Source organism: Oncorhynchus clarkii, chromosome 2 (genome assembly GCF_045791955.1).
Source record: "Oncorhynchus clarkii lewisi isolate Uvic-CL-2024 chromosome 2, UVic_Ocla_1.0, whole genome shotgun sequence".
Classification (NCBI taxonomy): Eukaryota; Metazoa; Chordata; class Actinopteri; order Salmoniformes; family Salmonidae; genus Oncorhynchus; species Oncorhynchus clarkii.
In genome coordinates, this window is record NC_092148.1 from 95,635,252 (window position 1) to 95,655,251 (window position 20,000).

Here is a 20,000-nt window from a genome sequence, read left to right on the forward strand (position 1 = left end):
CAACCGTATAGAGGGCTCGCCTTCTGGGTGTCTGTCTGCTCAAACCACTGGCGGTTATAGACTGACCACTTGACAGGGACACATGGCAACCGACTGAGGTCCGGACCTGCACAAGGTACGCAACTCGATGGTTTTGCCTGATCCTACGCCGAGTATACCCATACAGACCAGCTGGATTCGACTAGACATGGGTTGATTTGGAATTAGGATCCTGGAAGGGAATAACTCCCAATCATACACATGATTGAAAACATCCAGGACCAAAGACTGACGAACACTGAAGTGAATACATAGACAACATGGAGCTAAAAAAGAAGGATCCGAAAGAGAGTAAAACTCCTAGGTTGCACTATGCTTTCCACTTCCGTTGACACAGCGGACCCGGACATCATGACCATACCACTCGACATGGACACATGGCAACCAACCGAGAACCGGACCTGCATAAGGTACGCAACTCAAGGGCTTTGCCTGATCCTAAGTTGAGTTGACAGACCTACCTAAACTTAACCTCTTCTATACCTTACCCTAACCCTAACCCTAACCTTAACCATCCCAAAACCCATACCTAAACTTAACCCTAACCTTAACCCTTCTTTAAAAAAAACATATCTTACCCTAACCCCAAACCCTAACCTTAACCATTCTAAAACCTTACCTAACCCTAACCCTACAGACAGACAGTCCTTTAACCCAACCAACGGGTTAATCTACAAGTGGGCTACCATGGGGCCTACGACTTTGGCCGGCCGCGCCCGTACCCTCCGACCCGCGCGTATATGATGTGGAGTGCAACCCCTCCCTTCCCCCCTCCGGTTTCCACGTGTCAGAGATGGAAGTGGATCAACCGACTCAAAACTAGAACCCTAACCCTAACCCTAACCCTAACCCTAACCCCTAACCCTAACCCTAACCCTAACCCCTAACCCCTAACCCTAACCCTAACCCTAACCCCTAACCCTAACCCTAACCCTAACCCTAAACCCTAACCCTAACCCTAACCCCTAACCCTAACCCCTAACCCCTAACCCTAACCCCTAACCCCTAACCCTAACCCCTAACCCTAACCCTAACCCCTAACCCTAACCCTAACCCTAACCCTAACCCCTAACCCTAACCCCTAACCCTAACCCTAACCCCTAACCCTAACCCTAACCCCTAACCCTAACCCAACCCCTAACCCCTAACCCTCTAACCCCTAACCCTCTAACCCCTAACCCTAACCCCTAACCCCTACCCTCTAACCCCTAACCCCTAACCCTCTAACCCCTAAACCCTAAACCCTAAACCCTAAACCCTAAACCCTAATCTACAAGTGGGCAACCATGGGGCCTACTACTTTGGCTGGCCGCGCCCGGACCCCTCCGGACCGCGCGTATATGATGTGGAGTGCACACAGCGTTGACATAGCGGACCTAGACATCATGACCATACCACTCGACATGGACACATGGCAACCAACCGAGGACCGGACCTGCATAAGGTACGCAACTCAAGGGTTTTGCCTGATCCTAAGTTGAGTTGACAGACCTACCTAAACCTAACCTTAACCATTCTGAAAAACTATACCTAACCCTAAACCTAACCCTAACCTTAACCACTCTAAAAAACCCTTACCTAAACCTAACCTTAACCTCTCTAAAAAAAACTATTCCTTACCCTAACCTTAAACCTAACCCCCTTCGGCTTCCACGTGTCAGAGATGGAAGTGGATCAACCGACTCAAAACTAGACAAACAAACACTAGCCAGTCACCGTTGCATTGCCTGCCGGGGGATCTGGACGCAGCAAGCCATGGACATTTTTATCCCTTTAAATTACCCGGGATCATCTCAAATCAGGCTTTTTCTAGGGGTGTTGATTTTACGCCCAGTATACTCCATTGGGAAATGGTTTGATGGTGAACAGGTTAAAAATAATCATTAGATTTAACCTCTCTGATCTACCCAGCCCGGATCCGGTATCGTGAATACAGACTCAAGCTCATTACCATTACGCAACGTTAACTATTCATGAAAATCGCAAATGAAATGAAATAAATATGCTAGCTCTCAAGCTTAGCCTTTTGTTAACAACACTGTCATCTCAGATTTTCAAAATATGCTTCTCAACCATAGGAAAACAATCATTTGTGTAACAGTAGCTAGCTAGCGTAGCATTTAGCGCTAGCATTATCGTTAGCATTTAGCAGGCAACACTTTCACAAAAACCAAAAAGCATTCAAATAAAATCATTTACCTTTGAAGAACTTCAGATGTTTTCAATGAGGAGACTCTGTTAGATAGCAAATGTTCAGTTTTTCCTGAAAGATTATTTGTTTAGGAGAAATCGCTCCGTTTGGTGCGTCACGTTTGGCTACCAAAAAAACCTGTATCCAGGAGTGTATTTATCCCGGCAAGCTATTAGCATAACGCAACATTAACTATTCATGAAAATCGCAAATGAAATGAAATAAATATGCTAGCTCTCCAGCTTAGCCTTTTGTTAACAACACTGTCATCTCAGATTTTCAAAATATGCTTCTCAACCATAGGAACACAATCATTTGTGTAACAGTAGCTAGCTAGCGTAGCATTTAGCGTTAGCATTATCGTTAGCATTTAGCAGGCAACACTTTCACAAAAACCAGAAAAGCATTCAAATAATCATTTACCTTTGAAGAACTTCAGATGTTTTCAATGAGGAGACTCTGTTAGATAGCAAATGTTCAGTTTTTCCTGAAAGATTATTTGTTTAGGAGAAATCGCTCCGTTTGGTGCGTCACGTTTGGCTACCAAAAAAAAACAAAAATCCAGTCATCAATTACGCCGAACTTTTTTCCAAATTAACTCCATAATATCGACTGAAACATGGCAAACGTTGTTTAGAACCAATCCTCAAGGTGTTTTTCACATATCTCTTCGATGATATATCCTTCGTGGAAGTGTGCGTTCCGTTCTGAATCCCAGGACAAATTGACCGCAACTGGAGATTACGCACGAATTTAGACAAAGGCCACCGGGCGGACCCCTGGAAAATGTAGTCTCTTATGGCCAATCTTCCAATGATATGCCTACAAATAGTCACAATGCTGCAGACATCTTGAAGAAACCACAGAAAGCACATGGTCGTTCCTGCTGCATTCACAGCCATATAAGGAGACATTTGAAAACAGAGCTTCAGAGATTCTGCTCATTTCCTGTTTGACGTTTCATCTTGGTTTCGCCTGTAGAATGAGTTCTGTGGCACTCACAGATAAAATCTTTGCAGTTTTGGAAACGTTAGACTGTGTTCTTTCCAAAGCTGTCAATTCTATGCATAGTCGAGCATCTTTTCGTGACAAAATATTGCGCTTAAAACGGGCACGGTTTTTTTATCCAATAATGAAATAGCGCCCCTATAGGCTTAACAGGTTAATACAACGTAAAATAACTCTACCAAATCTCTGAAGGACATCACTCCTGAGACCTCCACCAACACACACTTTTTCTCCTGAGATACAACTAGAACGATGAAGAACTCCAGAACCACCTACCCCAAGCCTTCTCCACCCTCAAAACCAAGATTTTTTCATCAAAAGACCAAGAACTCTACAAACAGCCCCTGACCTTCAGATATACATCACCTCCTCTATTTTTGTTCAACTAAGAGGCAACCCCCACCCTTCTTTTTCACCAAAGAACAAAACATCACCACCCTGACACAGTGGAAACAGACTCCTACCCTCCCACAGAAACCCAGATGACCGTATTTCCAACTTAGGAGCAAAAAGAAACAAAATTATAAAATAGGTCCACCCCACTCACACCTCTGCACCATACACAAACAAACCAAAAACCCAGGTAAGACCCCCACCCATAGGAGACCCACCCACACTACAAGCCTCAAACCAGGAATGCCTGTCAACTGTACATCACAGGTACATACATGGGACAACCAAAAAGGAACCACCTAAAACCATCCATCTGGATCAAAAACCTCTCTCACACGAGTAAACATCATTATTCAACTCCCGACCCCCCCCCCCCCCCCCCAGGTAAAGTATCCCTCACAGGACAGGTTGCATCAACTCCGGAGGACACACATCACTGGAAACAGCATAAATAGTTTTCTCGGATCCGTACATCCCATAATCCAAGTGGACTTGAACACGGCAAAAAGGCCAAATCTACCGCATATCCGGGAACCCAAGTGGACAGGAACGCGATCAAAGCTACAAACTCCGCTAATAAGCGCCAACTAACAAAGATATAAACAGCACCATTCTCGACCCGAGGAAAAAGGAACACCCCCCTAGTAACCCTACCTGCAACTATCCCTCAATAAAGAAACAAAGTTCAAGCCCTCTAACACCACAAAAAGACCAAAGAACCACGGCTACTACTCTTCCCTGCACATCGCACCTTACTACATATGAGTAAACGTGACTCCACAAAAATCGGAGGAAAAAATAACTCAACCACATTCAAAGACCTATAACCAGACCTATGGGTCACCTAGAACCCCAACTAAAAATTCTACAGGAACCCACAGATGTCCACTCTATCATCTACCTTTCCTGGACCCACAGAACCTCACCTTCGGGTATTTCCAACCCCAAACCCCCTACCAGAGCAGACCGCTCCCAACGCTAACACACAAGTCAATGATGACACAAAGGTCAAACACACACTTTTTACAGGAGGATCTATCATACTTCTACAAATCACAGGAACTCCACGTATAGCTCCTCTTGACCCCTAGGACTTCTAGTCTTACTTAAAATTCACCTGGTACCTCTCGGACACCCACAACCCAAACAGCACCCCAAAAGCAAAGTGTCTACTTCTCCTATACAATTCCCCATTGGAATCAACGACGGAGGCCTTCCCATCACATAACAGACTACTAGACGCCTCTCCCCAAAAGCCAAGCGATCTCATTGGACAAGCCACGGTCGTTTCTCTCACATGAACACCGCATGCACACCTCATGCACCAATCGGATTCGACACCTGGCAAAACCACACCCCCCTCATTTCCTATAAAAGAGGAGCATCCCTCAGCTTCAGTACCATTCTGCCTGAACATCTTTTGAAGGCACTTCACCTGGAGAAGACACAAGCTGGACCTCTACAAAAGAACTGCACCCAAGATGACTACTCCGACTGAAAGACCAGACCCCAGCCCCATGCTACACCATGGATACACCTCACCTGGACCAAGCCGCCAGCTGGTACTCCACACTCCCCACGAATATCCCTCTACTCCTTTTGAACAAAAGGCCCCTAAAATAGCTTCATGCTACACCCCGAATCTGGACCACTCCGAGCCGTTTTTAAATCCTTGCGATTTCTCCCCTAAAATCTAGGTACCCCTACATCACGGAACCCATCCTCCAGAGAATCAACGCCCTTTTTGGCATTTTTTCTTCAACAGAAATTCATAGACCTCCAGACCATCGAGCCTCAACTACATATACACCTACACACACACCCTATTTTCTCTGGTCCAAAATACGGCCTTTTCACCGTACTACGACCAAGTGCACCTATTTTTGCACCTTTCTTTTCTCCTCCCTGCCACCTGATGAAGCCGAGTAAGGCAGAAACGCGTCGTGGCTGGGCTGCCCCTAGATCCGTTGTGATGCTGTAAGGAAGGCAGATTCCACACGGACTTCGGGGTTATCTCCTTTTGGCTACCTATTTTCATTTGCACTTTTCTCTTACACTTATTTTGAGTTTTACACAGGGACACACTACAACGGATGATCTATGAGACAACAAGGACCCCGGGCACTCTGATGGCAACTCAGACCCCCTACTCCACCTACAAACCGGGCCCAAAAATTTCGACGGGGCATAGATAATCACTTAGACCCTCTACACCTTTTAAGAAGAGACGCTCAGAGGGGCCAGCCGAAAAAAGTTTAGACTGGCAACCTAGTCTCATTGTAGGAACGTCGACTTCGCCTAACATAACGTCTTTTTTCAGGCTTCAACGAATAGCACAACAGGCTCCCACCACTACAACCCCGACCACACAGGACAACCCGGCCTCACAAACCCAAGACCAACCGGAACCGAGAACAAAGAAACCCTTCTAAAAAAGCGGCCAAACCCCCACCATAACAGAGGACCCAGAGACCCGGTCATACCCTCACAAGGTTGACATAGGGAAGGGCTCCTTTTGGGCAACACAAACCCTCCTAACCTTCCCCCACATCATACCCTGACCAGTGTGATTGAGGGAACGTAACAGAGGCAGAGTGTTAATGTGGCCTCTGATTTTTTATCTCCATCCCATACCCAGACCTGGGTGGTATGGAATGATAATCAGCAGGAACAGGTTATAACTCCACAACCATCTATCTCCACATACTCTTCCCAGTCAACACCATCATTCATGGGATTGCTGGACAGAACCACTGGATGACATCCCCAGCAGGCAACCAAACCCACAGCCAATCCAACATGATGGGAATCCAGGACCTTCTAGACACCTAGCCCCTCGAGAAGGACATGCCTCAAATCTACCTAACAGGTCACCTCTTCAAACAGAATACCACCACCGCTCACCACACCATAGGATGGAGAGATAGGACGTGGACACCCCAGAGGACGGTCCCACACATAGGACCAGAGGGCACCAGTACCGGACCACCTTTATGAGCACTTAGAATCTGCAGGAAACTCAAAGAACACCAACTTCCTTCACCCCAACAGAAGCTATCCATTCTTGGACCCTGACTCCATGATTTGTCCCCTTCAAGAAACTCCACGGACCGGATTAACCCACCCACTCCATCAAAACAGCAAACCCAGCCAAAAGGCGAAGCTCCCACCAATCCAGTGGAGAGATAGGACGTGGACACCCCAGAGGACGGTCCCCCACACAGGACCAGAGGGCCCCAAAACCAAACCACCTTTACAAACACTAAAGACGCTGCAGGAAATTCCAAAAACACCATAAACTTCCTACAACCCAACAGAAGCTATCGATTTGTGGACCCTGACCCCGTGCTCTGTCCCCCTCCAGAAACCCCACGGACCGGATCAACACACCTGCTCCATCCAGCAGCAAAACCCAGCGAAAGACTAAGCCCTCACCGATCCAGTACCGCAGGGTTAATACCTCCACAGGTGGCACAATACCACAGCAAAATATAAGAAACCGTTTGGAAAACCAGACCCCCACCACTACCACTCTGAGAAACACGGGACAACCTGGTCTCACCAACCCAAGATCCACAAGAACCAATGTTAAAGGAACTCTCCCAAGATAGAGGCCTAACCCCACCACACCCGATGGCCCACTTCCACCATACAACTCACCAAGCCATCGGATGGCGACCCACATCCAGAACAGTCTACGGTCTAAACAAATACTCCCTCTTCACACACCGATCCTGGCCTCCCTAATGAATAAAAAACCTCAAGGATTCCTTGGTATACAACCACCTCTAAAGACCACAACAAAGGAACCAAAGAATCTCACCGGGACCCACGGACCAAGGATGGACCTCCCAAACCCCTCGAGGACCAACACCACTTCCCACGGGAACCGATGTCAAAAGAACTCGCGCTAGAAGCGGATCAACCCCACCATACCTGATGGCCTACCCCCACCATACAACTCACCCAGCTTCCGAGTGGCTACTCGCATCCCCCCAAAAAATGATGTCTCCATTCCAAAAATCTACTCTCTCTTCAAAGGGAACACACACAAAAAAAAAAAACTCAAGGATTCCTTGGTCAGCAGCCACCTCCAAAATAAAACCACAACGTAGACATCAAAGAATCCCACCGAGACTCATGGGCCAAGGATGGACCTTCCTAAAACCCCTCCAGGACCAACACCACTACCACAGGCTGGACCACCACTGAGGCTTCCATTACAGCTGAGGAACATCTGGACATACACTGCACCCGCACCTAACACACCCCACCTCCCATATAAAAAATAGGGGGTCATTTAGACCACAAAAATAGACCTCTAATAGCACTATAGAGTTACCGTGACCACGGACTCTCAAAAAAAAAAATACTTACCTTTAGTTACTTTTACTTACACATTCTTTTTTGTTTTGTTTCTGGAAGTAAGAGTTACCATGACCATGGACCCTTGACAGAAAGAAACAATAAAATAGAACACAAATAGACCAAATTTAAACAAAAAAAACCTTCACCAACCTACCATCCTTCTAAAATATTTTTTGGAGACACCCACCAGCACCCCCAACGGACGAGAACCTTTTTTCTCCAACTACTCTGGGGACCCCGACCTTGGCGACTCCCCCGCAGCGATTGGACCCTAAGAAAATAGGCCCTTCCATACACCAAGCAAGAAGACAGGAGGATATGGATAGACCGGACTCCTTCGGGACCTCTCGGGGTTCTGTTGGCAGACCAATCGGCTCAACCCTCCCAGCCCCATTACACACGAAGACTCACGTAACGCGCTGAACGACTATCTACCCCAGTTTAGAATTGGATTGACAGTATGTTCAGTAGCGCGTGTTTTATCCGAGCGGGTTGGGGCAGTTAAGTCCTCGAAAAGTGGGTCTTTGGGTCGGGCGCTGCGGCTGGGGACTCGCGTCGGCCGTGTAACCCCTGGGGTGCCCAGATGATGTCTGGCGGAGAATTGGATCCCACGGAATAATTCCCCTGGGGGGATCCCTTACCCCGCCGTACTTAGCCTGGACAACCGAACCATTTTTTTTACCTGGACTACGAACAAATTCACTGTCTAGGGATAATATACCTCTGGAAACGTTACGATCCTGGAAGGGAGTAACTCCACTGGTCACTATTACCCAAAACCACTGAATCACCTACGACTGAGATGGTGGGGGTGGACACATGACAATGAACTTCTACTACTGCCGGACGTTTTATACGTAAGCCAGAGAAGGTTTGTCTGTTCCTAAACCCTCCATACACCCACTGAAACACAGGACGGAACTCCAAGGGTGGATGCATGGCGGACATAGAGAGGGCTCGCCTTCTGGGTTTTTGTCTGCTCAAACCACTGGTAGTTTAAAGACTGACCACTTGACAGGGACACATAGCAACCGACTGAGGTCCGGACCTGCACAAGGTACGCAACTCGATGGTTTTGCCTGATCCTACGCCGAGTATACCCATACAGACCAGCTGGATTTGACTAGACATGGGTTAATTTGGAATTAGGATCCTGGAAGGGAATAACTCCTAATTACACACATGATTGAAAACCTCCAGGATCAAAGACTGACGAACACGGTAGTAAATACATAGACAACGTAGAGCTAAAAAAGAAGGATCCGACAGAGAGTAAACTCCTAGGTTGCACTATGCTTTCCACTTCCGTTGACATAGCGGACCTAGACATCATGACCATACCACTCGACATGGACACATGGCAACCAACCGAGGACCGGACCTGCATAAGGTACGCAACTCAAGGGTTTTGCCTGATCCTAAGTTGAGTTGACAGACCTACCTAAACCTAACCTTAACCATTCTGAAAAACTATACCTAACCCTAAACCTAACCCTAACCTTAACCACTCTAAAAAACCCTTACCTAAACCTAACCTTAACCTCTCTAAAACAACTATTCCTTACCCTAACCTTAAACCTAACCTTAACCACTCTAAAAACTATACCTAAACCTAAAACCTACTGACAGACAGTCTTTTAACCCAACCAACGGGTTAATCTACAAGTGGGCAACCATGGGGCCTACTACTTTGGCCGGCCGCGCCCGGACCCCTCCGGACCGCGCGTATATGATGTGGAGTGCACACCCCTCCCTTCCCCCCCTTCGGCTTCCACGTGTCAGAGATGGAAGTGGATCAACCGACTCAAAACTAGACAAACTAACCCTAACCCTAACCCTAACCCCACACCACTAGAGGGATATCTTCAACCACCAACTTACCATCCTGAGACAAGGCTGAGTATAGCCCACAAAGATCTCCGCCATGGCACAACCCAAGGGGGGGCGCCAACCCAGACAGGATGACCACATCAGTGAATCAACCCACTCAGGTGACGCACCCCTTCCAGGGACGGCATGAGAGAGCCCCAGTAAGTAAGTGACTCAGCCCCTGTAATAGGGTTAGAGGCAGAGAATCCCAGTGGAAAGAGGGGAACCGGCCAGGCAGAGACAGCAAGGGCGGTTCGTTGCTCCAGAGCCTTTCCGTTCACCTTCCCACTCCTGGGCCAGACTACACTCAATCATATGACCCACTGAAGAGATGAGTCTTCAGTAAAGACTTAAAGGTTGAGACCGAGTTTGCGCCTCTGACATGGGTAGGCAGACCGTTCCATAAAAATTGAGCTCTATAGGAGAAAGCCCTGTCTCCAGCTGTTTGCTTAGAAATTCTAGGGACAATTAGGAGTCCTGCGTCTTGTGACCGTAGAGTACGTGTAGGTATGTACGGCAGGACCAAATCAGAGAGATAGGTAGGAGCAAGCCCATGTAATGCTTTGTAGGTTAGCAGTAAAACCTTGAAATCAGCCCTTGCTTTGACAGGAAGCCAGTGTAGGGAGGCTAGCACTGGAGTAATATGATCAAATTTTTTGGTTCTAGTCAGGATTCTAGCAGCCGTATTTAGCACTAACTGAAGTTTATTTAGTGCTTTATCCGGGTAGCCGGAAAGTAGAGCATTGCAGTAGTCTAACCTAGAAGTGACAAAAGCATGGATTACTTTTTCTGCATCATTTTTGGACAGAAAGTTTCTGATTTTTGCAATGTTACGTAGATGGAAAAAAGCTGTCCTTGAAATGGTCTTGATATGTTCTTCAAAAGAGAGATCAGGGTCCAGAGTAACGCCGAGGTCCTTCACAGTTTTATTTGAGACGACTGTGCAACCATTAAGATTAATTGTCAGATTCAACAGAAGATCTCTTTGTTTCTTGGGACCTAGAACAAGCATCTCTGTTTTTTCCGAGTTTAAAAGTAGAAAGTTTGCAGCCATCCACTTCCTTATGTCTGAAACACATGCTTCTAGCAAGGGCAATTTTCGGGCTTCACCATGTTTCATTGAAATGTACAGCTGTGTGTCATCCGCATAGCAGTGAAAGTTAACATTATGTTTTCGAATAACATCTCCAAGAGGTAAAGTATACTTCCGGCGCCGACAGAGATGGCCGCCTCGCTTCGCGTTCCTAGGAAACTATGCAGTTTTTTGTTTTTTTACGTGTTGTTTCTTACATTAGTACCCCAGGTCATCTTAGGTTTCATTACATACAGTCGAGAAGAACTACTGAATATAAGATCAGCGTCAACTCACCATCAGTACGACCAAGAATATGTTTTTCGCGACGCGGATCCTGTGTTCTGCCTTACAAACAGGACAACGGAGTGGATTCCATGCAGCGACCCAAAAAAACGACTCCGAAAAAGAGGGAAACGAGGCGGTCTTCTGGTCAGACTCCGGAGACGGGCACACCGTGCACCACTCCCTAGCATACTTCTTGCCAATGTCCAGTCTCTTGACAACAAGGTTGATGAAATCCGAGCAAGGGTAGCATTCCAGAGGGACATCAGAGACTGTAACGTTCTTTGCTTCACGGAAACGTGGCTCACTGGAGAGACGCTATCCGAGGCGGTGCAGCCAACGGGTTTCTCCACGCATCGCGCAGACAGAAACAAACATCTTTCTGGTAAGAAGAGGGGCGGGGGCGTATGCCTTATGGCTAACGTGACATGGTGTGATGAAAGAAACATACAGGAACTCAAATCCTTCTGTTCACCTGATTTAGAATTCCTCACAATCAAATGTAGACCGCATTATCTACCAAGAGAATTCTCTTCGATTATAATCACAGCCGTATATATCCACCCCCAAGCAGACACATCGATGGCTCTGAACGAACTTTATTTAACTCTCTGCAAACTGGAAACGATTTATCCGGAGGCTGCATTCATTGTAGCTGGGGATTTTAACAAGGCTAATCTGAAAACAAGACTCCCTAAATTTTATTAGCATATCGATTGCGCAACCAGGGGTGGAAAGACCTTGGATCATTGTTACTCTAACTTCCGCGACGCATATAAGGCCCTGCCCCGCCCCCCTTTCGGAAAAGCTGACCACGACTCCATTTTGTTGATCCCTGCCTACAGACAGAAACTAAAACAAGAGGCTCCCACGCTGAGGTCTGTTCAACGCTGGTCCGACCAAGCTGACTCCACACTCCAAGACTGCTTCCATCACGTGGACTGGGACATGTTTCGTATTGCGTCAGATAACAATATTGACGAATACGCTGATTCGGTGTGCGAGTTCATTAGAACGTGCATTGAAGATGTCGTTCCCATAGCAACGATTAAAACATTCCCTAACCAGAAACCGTGGATTGATGGCAGCATTCGTGTGGAACTGAAAGCGCAAACCACTGCTTTTAATCAGTGTCTGGTAACATGACCGAATACAAACAGTGCAGCTATTCCCTCCGCAAGGCTATCAAACAAGCTAAGCGTCAGTACAGAGACAAAGTAGAATCTCAATTCAACGGCTCAGACACAAGAGGCATGTGGCAGGGTCTACAGTCAATCACGGACTACAGGAAGAAATCCAGCCCAGTCACGGACCAGGATGTCTTGCTCCCAGGCAGACTAAATAACTTTTTTGCCCGCTTTGAGGACAATACAGTGCCACTGACACGGCCTGCAACGAAAACATGCGGCCTCTCCTTCACTGCAGCCGAGGTGAGTAAAACATTTAAACGTGTTAACCCTCGCAAGGCTGCAGGCCCAGACGGCATCCCCAGCCGCGCCCTCAGAGCATGCTCAGACCAGCTGGCCGGTGTGTTTACGGACATATTCAATCAATCCCTATAACAGTCTGCTGTTCCCACATGCTTCAAGAGGGCCACCATTGTTCCTGTTCCCAAGAAAGCTAAGGTAACTGAACTAAACTACTACCGCCCCGTAGCACTCACATCCGTCATCATGAAGTGCTTTGAGAGACTAGTCAAGGACCATATCACCTCCACCCTACCTGACACCCTAGACCCACTCCAATTTGCTTACCGCCCAAATAGGTCCACAGACGATGCAATCTCAACCACACTGCACACTGCCCTAACCCATCTGGACAAGAGGAATACCTATGTGAGAATGCTGTTCATCGACTACAGCTCGGCATTCAACACCATAGTACCCTCCAAGCTCGTCATCAAGCTCGAGACCCTGGGTCTCGACCCCGCCCTGTGCAACTGGGTACTGGACTTCCTGACGGGCCGCCCCCAGGTGGTGAGGGTAGGCAACAACATCTCCTCCCCGCTGATCCTCAACACTGGGGCCCCACAAGGGTGCGTTCTGAGCCCTCTCCTGTACTCCCTGTTCACCCACGACTGCGTGGCCACGCATGCCTCCAACTCAATCATCAAGATTGCGGACGACACAACAGTGGTAGGCTTGATTACCAACAACGACGAGACGGCCTACAGGGAGGAGGTGAGGGCCCTCGGAGTGTGGTATCAGGAAAATAACCTCACACTCAACGTCAACAAAACTAAGGAGATGATTGTGGACTTCAGGAAACAGCAGAGGGAACACCCCCGATCCACATCGATGGAACAGTAGTGGAGAGGGTAGCAAGTTTAAAGTTCCTCGGCATACACATCACAGAAAAACTGAATTGGTCCACTCACACAGAGAGCATCGTGAAGAAGGCGCAGCAGCGCCTCTTCAACCTCAGGAGGCTGAAGAAATTTGGCTTGTCACCAAAAGCACTCACAAACTTCTACAGATGCACAATCGAGAGCATCCTGTCGGGCTGTATCACCGCCTGGTACGGCAACTGCTCCGCCCTCAACCGTAAGGCTCTCCAGAGGGTAGTGAGGTCTGCACAACGCATCACCGGGGCAAACTACCTGCCCTCCAGGACACCTACACCACCCGATGTTACAGGAAGGCCATAAAGATCATCAAGGACATCAACCACCCGAGCCAATGCCTGTTCACCCCGCTATCATCCAGAAGGCGAGGTCAGTACAGGTGCATCAAAGCTGGGACCGAGAGACTGAAAAACAGCTTCTATCTCAAAGCCATCAGACTGTTAAACAGCCACCACTAACATTGAGTGGCTGCTGCCAACACACTGACAATGACACTGACTCACTCCAACCACTTTAATAATGGGAATTGATAGGAAATGATGTAAATATATCACTAGCCACTTTAAACAACGCTACCTTATATAATGTTACTTACCCTACATTATTCATCTCATATGCATACGTATCTACTGTACTCTATATCATTGACTGCATCCTTATGTAATACATGTATCACTAGCCACTTAACTATGCCACTTTGTTTACATACTCATCTCATATGTATATACGGTACTCGATATCATCTACTGTATCTTGCCTATGCTGCTCTGTACCATCAATCACTCATTCATATATCCTTATGTACATATTCTTTATCCCCTTACACTGTGTATAAGACAGTAGTTTTGGAATTGTTAGTTAGATTACTTGTTGGTTATTACTGCATTGTCGGAACTAGAAGCACAAGCATTTCGCTACACTCGCATTAACATCTGCTAACCATGTGTATGTGACAAATACAATTTGATTTGATTTGATTTGATTTAGTGAAAACAATAGTGGTCCTAAAACGGAACCTGACAGACTAGCCTGATCTACTGTCTCTGTTATATTATGACAGACCAGCTAAATCTACTATCTCTTTTTTGATATGACAGACCAGCTAGATCTCCTGTCTCTATTATATTATGACAGACCAGCTAGATCTACTGTCTCTATTATATTATAACAGACCAGCTAGATCTACTGTCTCTATTATAATATGACGGACCACCTAGATCTACTGTCGCTATTATATTCTTTTTTAATTTTTAATTTTACCTTTATTTTACTAGGCAAGTCAGTTAAGAACAAATTCTTATTTTCAATGACGGCCTAGGAACAGTGGGTTAACTGCCTGTTCAGGGGCAGAACGACAGATTTGTACCTTGTCAGCTCGGGGATTCGAACTTGCAACCTTTCTAGTCCAACGCTCTAATCACTAGGCTACCCTGCCGCCCCAACAGACAGACCACCTAGATCTACTGTCTCTATTATATTATGACAGACCAGCTAGATCTACTGTCTCTATTATAATATGACAGACCAGCTATATCCACTGTCTCTGTGTCTCTATTATATTATGACAGACCAGCTAGATCTACTGTCTCTATTATATTAAGACAGACCAGCTAGATCTACTGTCTCTATTATAATATGACAGACCAGCTAGATCTACTGTCGCTATTATATTATGACAGACCACCTAGATCTACTGTGTCTATAATATTATAACAGACCAGCTAGATCTACTGTCTCTATTATAATATGACAGACCAGCTATATCTACAGTCTCTGTGTCTCTATTATATTATGACAGACCAGCTAGATCTACTGTCTCTATTATATTATGACAGACCAACTAGATCTACTGTCTCTATTATATTATGACAGACCAGCTAGATCTACTGTCTCTATTAGCTAGATCTACTGTCTCTATTATAGTATGACAGACCAGCTACATCTACTCTCTATTATATTATGACAGACCAGCTAGATCTACTGTCTCTATGTCTCTATTATAATATGACGGACCAGCTAGATCTACTGTCTCTATGTCTCTATTATATTATGACTGATCATAATATAATAGAGACAGTAGATCTAGTTGGTCTGTCATAATATAATAGAGACAGTAGATCTAGCTGGTCTGTCATAATATAATAGAGACACAGAGACTGAAGATCTAGCTGGTTTGTCATAATATAATAGAGACAGTAGATCGAGCTGGTCTGTCATAATACAATAGAGACAATAGATCTAGCTTTCTGTTATATTATGACAGACCAGCTAGATCTAGTGTCTCTATTATCCTTTTCAGACCAGCTTGATCTACTGTCTCTAATATATTATGACATTCCTCCAAGATCTACTGTCTCAAATATATTATGGCAGACCAGCAAGATCTACTGTCTCTTTTATATTATGGCAGACCAGCTAGATTTAATGTCTGTATTATAATATGACAGACCATCAAGGTCTCCTACATATCCCTGAATTTTATCTGGGATTTTTTTTGAAACAATTTTTACAACTTTTCTACTCTTTAGAATTCGGTAGGCCCAGCTTTGAAAAACTACAAACCTCATATGTCCCACTTCCTTGTTGGATTTTTCTCAGGTTTTTGCCTGTCATATGAGTTCTGTTATACTCACAGACATCATTCAAACAGTTTTAGAAACGTCAGAGTGTTTTCTATCCAATACTACTAATAATATGCATATATTAGCATCTGGGACAGAGTAGGAGGCAGTTCACTCTTGACACGCTATTCATCCAAAAGTGAAAATGCTGCCCCCTATCCCAAAAGGGTTAACTAATGTGACTTCTGAAGGTAATTGGTTGCACCAGATCTTATTTAGGAGCTTCATAGCAAAGGGGGTGAATACATATGCACACACCACTTTTCCGTTTTTTTTATTTTTTTGACTTTTTTAGAAACAATAATTTTTTTTCACTTCACCAATTTTGACTATTTTGTGTATGTCCATTACATGAAATCCCCCCCAAAATCTATTTAAATTACAGCTTGTAATGCAACAAAATAGGAAAAACGACAAGGGGGACGAATATTTTTTCATGGCACTGTATCTACTTACCTCCACACCAACCAATCCTGTCGACCTACTCGACCACCGGCTCATCAGTCCATCCATCAGGCCGGCCCGACCGCCCCTCCATCTGCCCCTCCGTCCGCCCATCCACTCTTCAATAACTACTACGACCACCATTGACTACAACGAGGACCCACAACATGACGGGGACCAACAATCCAAAGCTGACCACAACACCCCCGGAGGATCGCATTTACAATTAGAAGGGGAGTCACCTCCCCCAAACCTTGGCCCCTTGGTTCTTGCCGTTGCAGCGTTTGTGCACCGATCCACCCCATGCAATACAGGCTCGTCTGGAGATCTTAATTAAGGCACACCCTACGGTAATATAAGTAACATCCCCCAGCCTGAGGGACACGGACAAATGGTCCCTCCCTCACCCTCTCCACCCCTCTTTTGACCTCTACGCTCAGAAAAGATTTAAAGTGATGATCAGTATACAACATCTAGTATGAGGGTCTCTAAGGTGTTGATCTGTATAGAACCAGTGGTGGAAAAGTACTCAATTGTCATACTTGTGTAAAAGTAAAGATGCCTTAACAGAAAATGACTCAAGTGAAAGTGAAAGTTACCCAGTAAAATACTACTTGAGAAAATGGTGTCTGGTTTTAAGTGTACTTAAGTACAGTGGTAGAAAAAGTACTCAAATGTCATACTTGAGGAAAAGTACAAAGCACTAGTCAAAGCTATACATCAAATTACATATATTAAGCAAACCAGACGGCACGATTTTCGTATTATTTTCAATTACAAACAGACGGGCACACTCCAACACTCAGACATCATTTACAAACACAGTATTTGTGTTTAGTGAGTCCACCATCAGAGGCAGTAGGGATGACAAAGCGTTATATTGACAGGTGCCATAATTCTCTCCTGCTTTAGCATTCTAAATGTAACGAGTACTTTTAGTTCTCAGGGAAAATGTATGGATTAAAAAGTACATTATGTTCTTTAGGAATGTAGTGGAGTAAAAGTAAAAGTTGTCAAAAATATAAATAGTAAAGTAAAGTACAGATAGCCCAAAAAAACTACAGTAGTAATTAAAAGTATTTTTACTTAAGTTCTTTACACCATTGTGTAGAACTTTCTAGCATGAGGGTCTTTATTGAAGGTGTTTCTCTGTATACAACATCTAGTATGACTGTCTCTAAGGTGTTGATCTGTATACAACATGAGCCAAGGGGGATGAATACTTTTGCAAGGCACTGTAGATTTAGGAATTTTGTATTTTGATACGAGGGTCACCAAAACAGAAATAGAAATTCAACACTGTTTTGTCAATCAATCATCGATTATCAAGTTGAAATCAATAGCGAGAGAGGGGCATGCATGTAACTAACACAGCTCAAATATTTCTTAAAATATATTTTAAAAATGCTCCTAAACACAACTGAACCAGGTGCCTTAGACTAGAGCATCCATAGGGTCTGACAGCAGGTTGAATAATTGACATCCCTAGTGAGTGCAGAAATATTTGTACTTTTTCATACAGTCCTCTATGGGAATTGAAACCACAACCCTAGCATTGCACACACCATGCTCTACCAACTGAGCCACACGGGACAGAACAAGCATGCATGCAGACAGACAGACAGACAGACAGACAGACAGACAGACAGACAGAGAAAGAGAAAGAAAGAGACAGACAGACAGACAGACAGACAGACAGAATGAGAATATCCAAATTGTTTATTTGAGTACATGTTTATCAGGGCACACACACACACACATTGTCTCTCTCAATTTTATTCAGTTCTCTCTCTAGGTGCAGTGCTGGGCCAGACAGTCGCAGGCAGTGACAGACAGAACGTTGTGATGTGTCAGTGTTCCATTAGAACACAGCAGCGGAACGCTCAGAGGCTCTGTCGCCACAGAAGCACAACACACACACTCCCTCTCCACAGCGTTAGTTTCCAGGGAATATACACTCTTACTACGACACTTCCCCTGAGAGAGAGAGAAAGAGAGAGAGAGAGAAAAAGAGGAAAATCATTATAAAATCAATAGGCACAAAAACAAGTGTGCAGTTAAAATTGGCAATGTACACACAGATTTCTTTCCTCGGGGCCGTGGGGTGAGACAGGGATGCAGCTTGAGCCCCACCCTCTTCAACAAATATATCAATGAATTGGCGGGGGCACTAAAACAGTCTGCAGCACCCGGCTTCACGCTAATAGAATCTGAAGTCAAATGTTTGGTGATGATTTGGTGCTTCTGTCCCCAAACAAGGAGGTCCTTCAGCAGTACCTAGATCCTCTGCGCAGATTCTGTCAGACCTGGGCCCTGACAGTGAATCTCAGTAAAACAAAAATAATGGTGTTCCAAAAAAGGTCCAATAGCCAAGACAACAAATACAAATTCTATCTAGACACTGTTGCTGTCACACCCTGATCTGTTTCAGAGTGTGACATGTCTTTGTGCTTGTCTCCACCCTCCCGGTGTCGCCCATCTTCCCCAGTATCCCCAGTGTATTTATACCTGTGTTTTTCCCGTGCTCCTGTCTTTCTCTAGTTCTTGTTTTCCCGGTTTTGACCATTCTGCCTGCCCTGAGCCTGCCTGTCGTTCTGTACCTTGTCACACCTATCTGGATTACTGACCCATGCATGCACCGACCCCGAGCCTGCATGCTGTTCTGTACCTGACCCCTGCCTGCCCTTGACCTGTCGTTTGCCTGCCCCCCTGTTTTTGTAATTAACTTTTGCTACATCGAAACTGTCTGTACCTGGGTCTTTTCCTGAGCCTTGATAGCCGCCCTAGAGCACACAAAAATATACATTTGAAGTCGGAAGTTTACATGCACCTTGGCCAAATACATTTAAACTCAGTATTTTACAATTCCTGACATTTAATCCTAGTACAAATTTCCGGTCTTAGGTCAGTTAGGATCACCACATCATTTTAAGAATGTGACCTGTCAGAATAATAGTAGAAAGAATGATTTATTTCAGCTTTTATTTCTTTCATCACATTCCCAGTGGGTCAGAAGTTTACATACACTCAATTAGTATTTGGTAGCAGTACCTTTAAATTGTTTAACTTGGGTCAAACGTTTCAAGAAGCCTTCCACAAATTTCCCATAATAAGTTGGGTGTATTTTGGCCCATTCCTCATGACAAACCTGTTGTAACTGAGTCAGGTTTGTAGGCCTCCTTGCTCGAACATGCTTTTTCAGTTCTGCCCACACATTTTCTATGGGTTTGAGGTCAGGGCTTTGTGATGGCCACTCCAATACCTTGACTTTGTTGTCCTTAAGCCATTGTGCCACAACTTCAGAAGCATGCTTTGGGTCATTGTCCATTTGGAAGACCTATTTGCGACCAAGATTTAACTTCCTGA

General features: G+C 45.3%; 2 protein-coding genes across 2 annotated transcripts in view; one reads left to right on the forward strand and one right to left on the reverse strand.

The window, feature by feature from the left end:
* The window catches only part of LOC139376666 (mitochondrial glutamate carrier 1-like), a 273,532-nt gene that overhangs the window by 116,318 nt on the left and 137,214 nt on the right, over window positions 1-20,000 (forward strand). The window lies entirely within an intron of this gene.
* LOC139376660 (von Willebrand factor) overlaps window positions 17,873-20,000 on the reverse strand; it is a 228,581-nt gene continuing 226,453 nt past the window's right edge. The window contains exon 54 of the mRNA XM_071119496.1: window positions 17,873-18,611. Within this exon, the coding sequence (XP_070975597.1) occupies window positions 18,426-18,611 (186 nt within the window). The 3' untranslated portion in view covers window positions 17,873-18,425. The remainder of the gene's footprint in view (window positions 18,612-20,000) is intronic.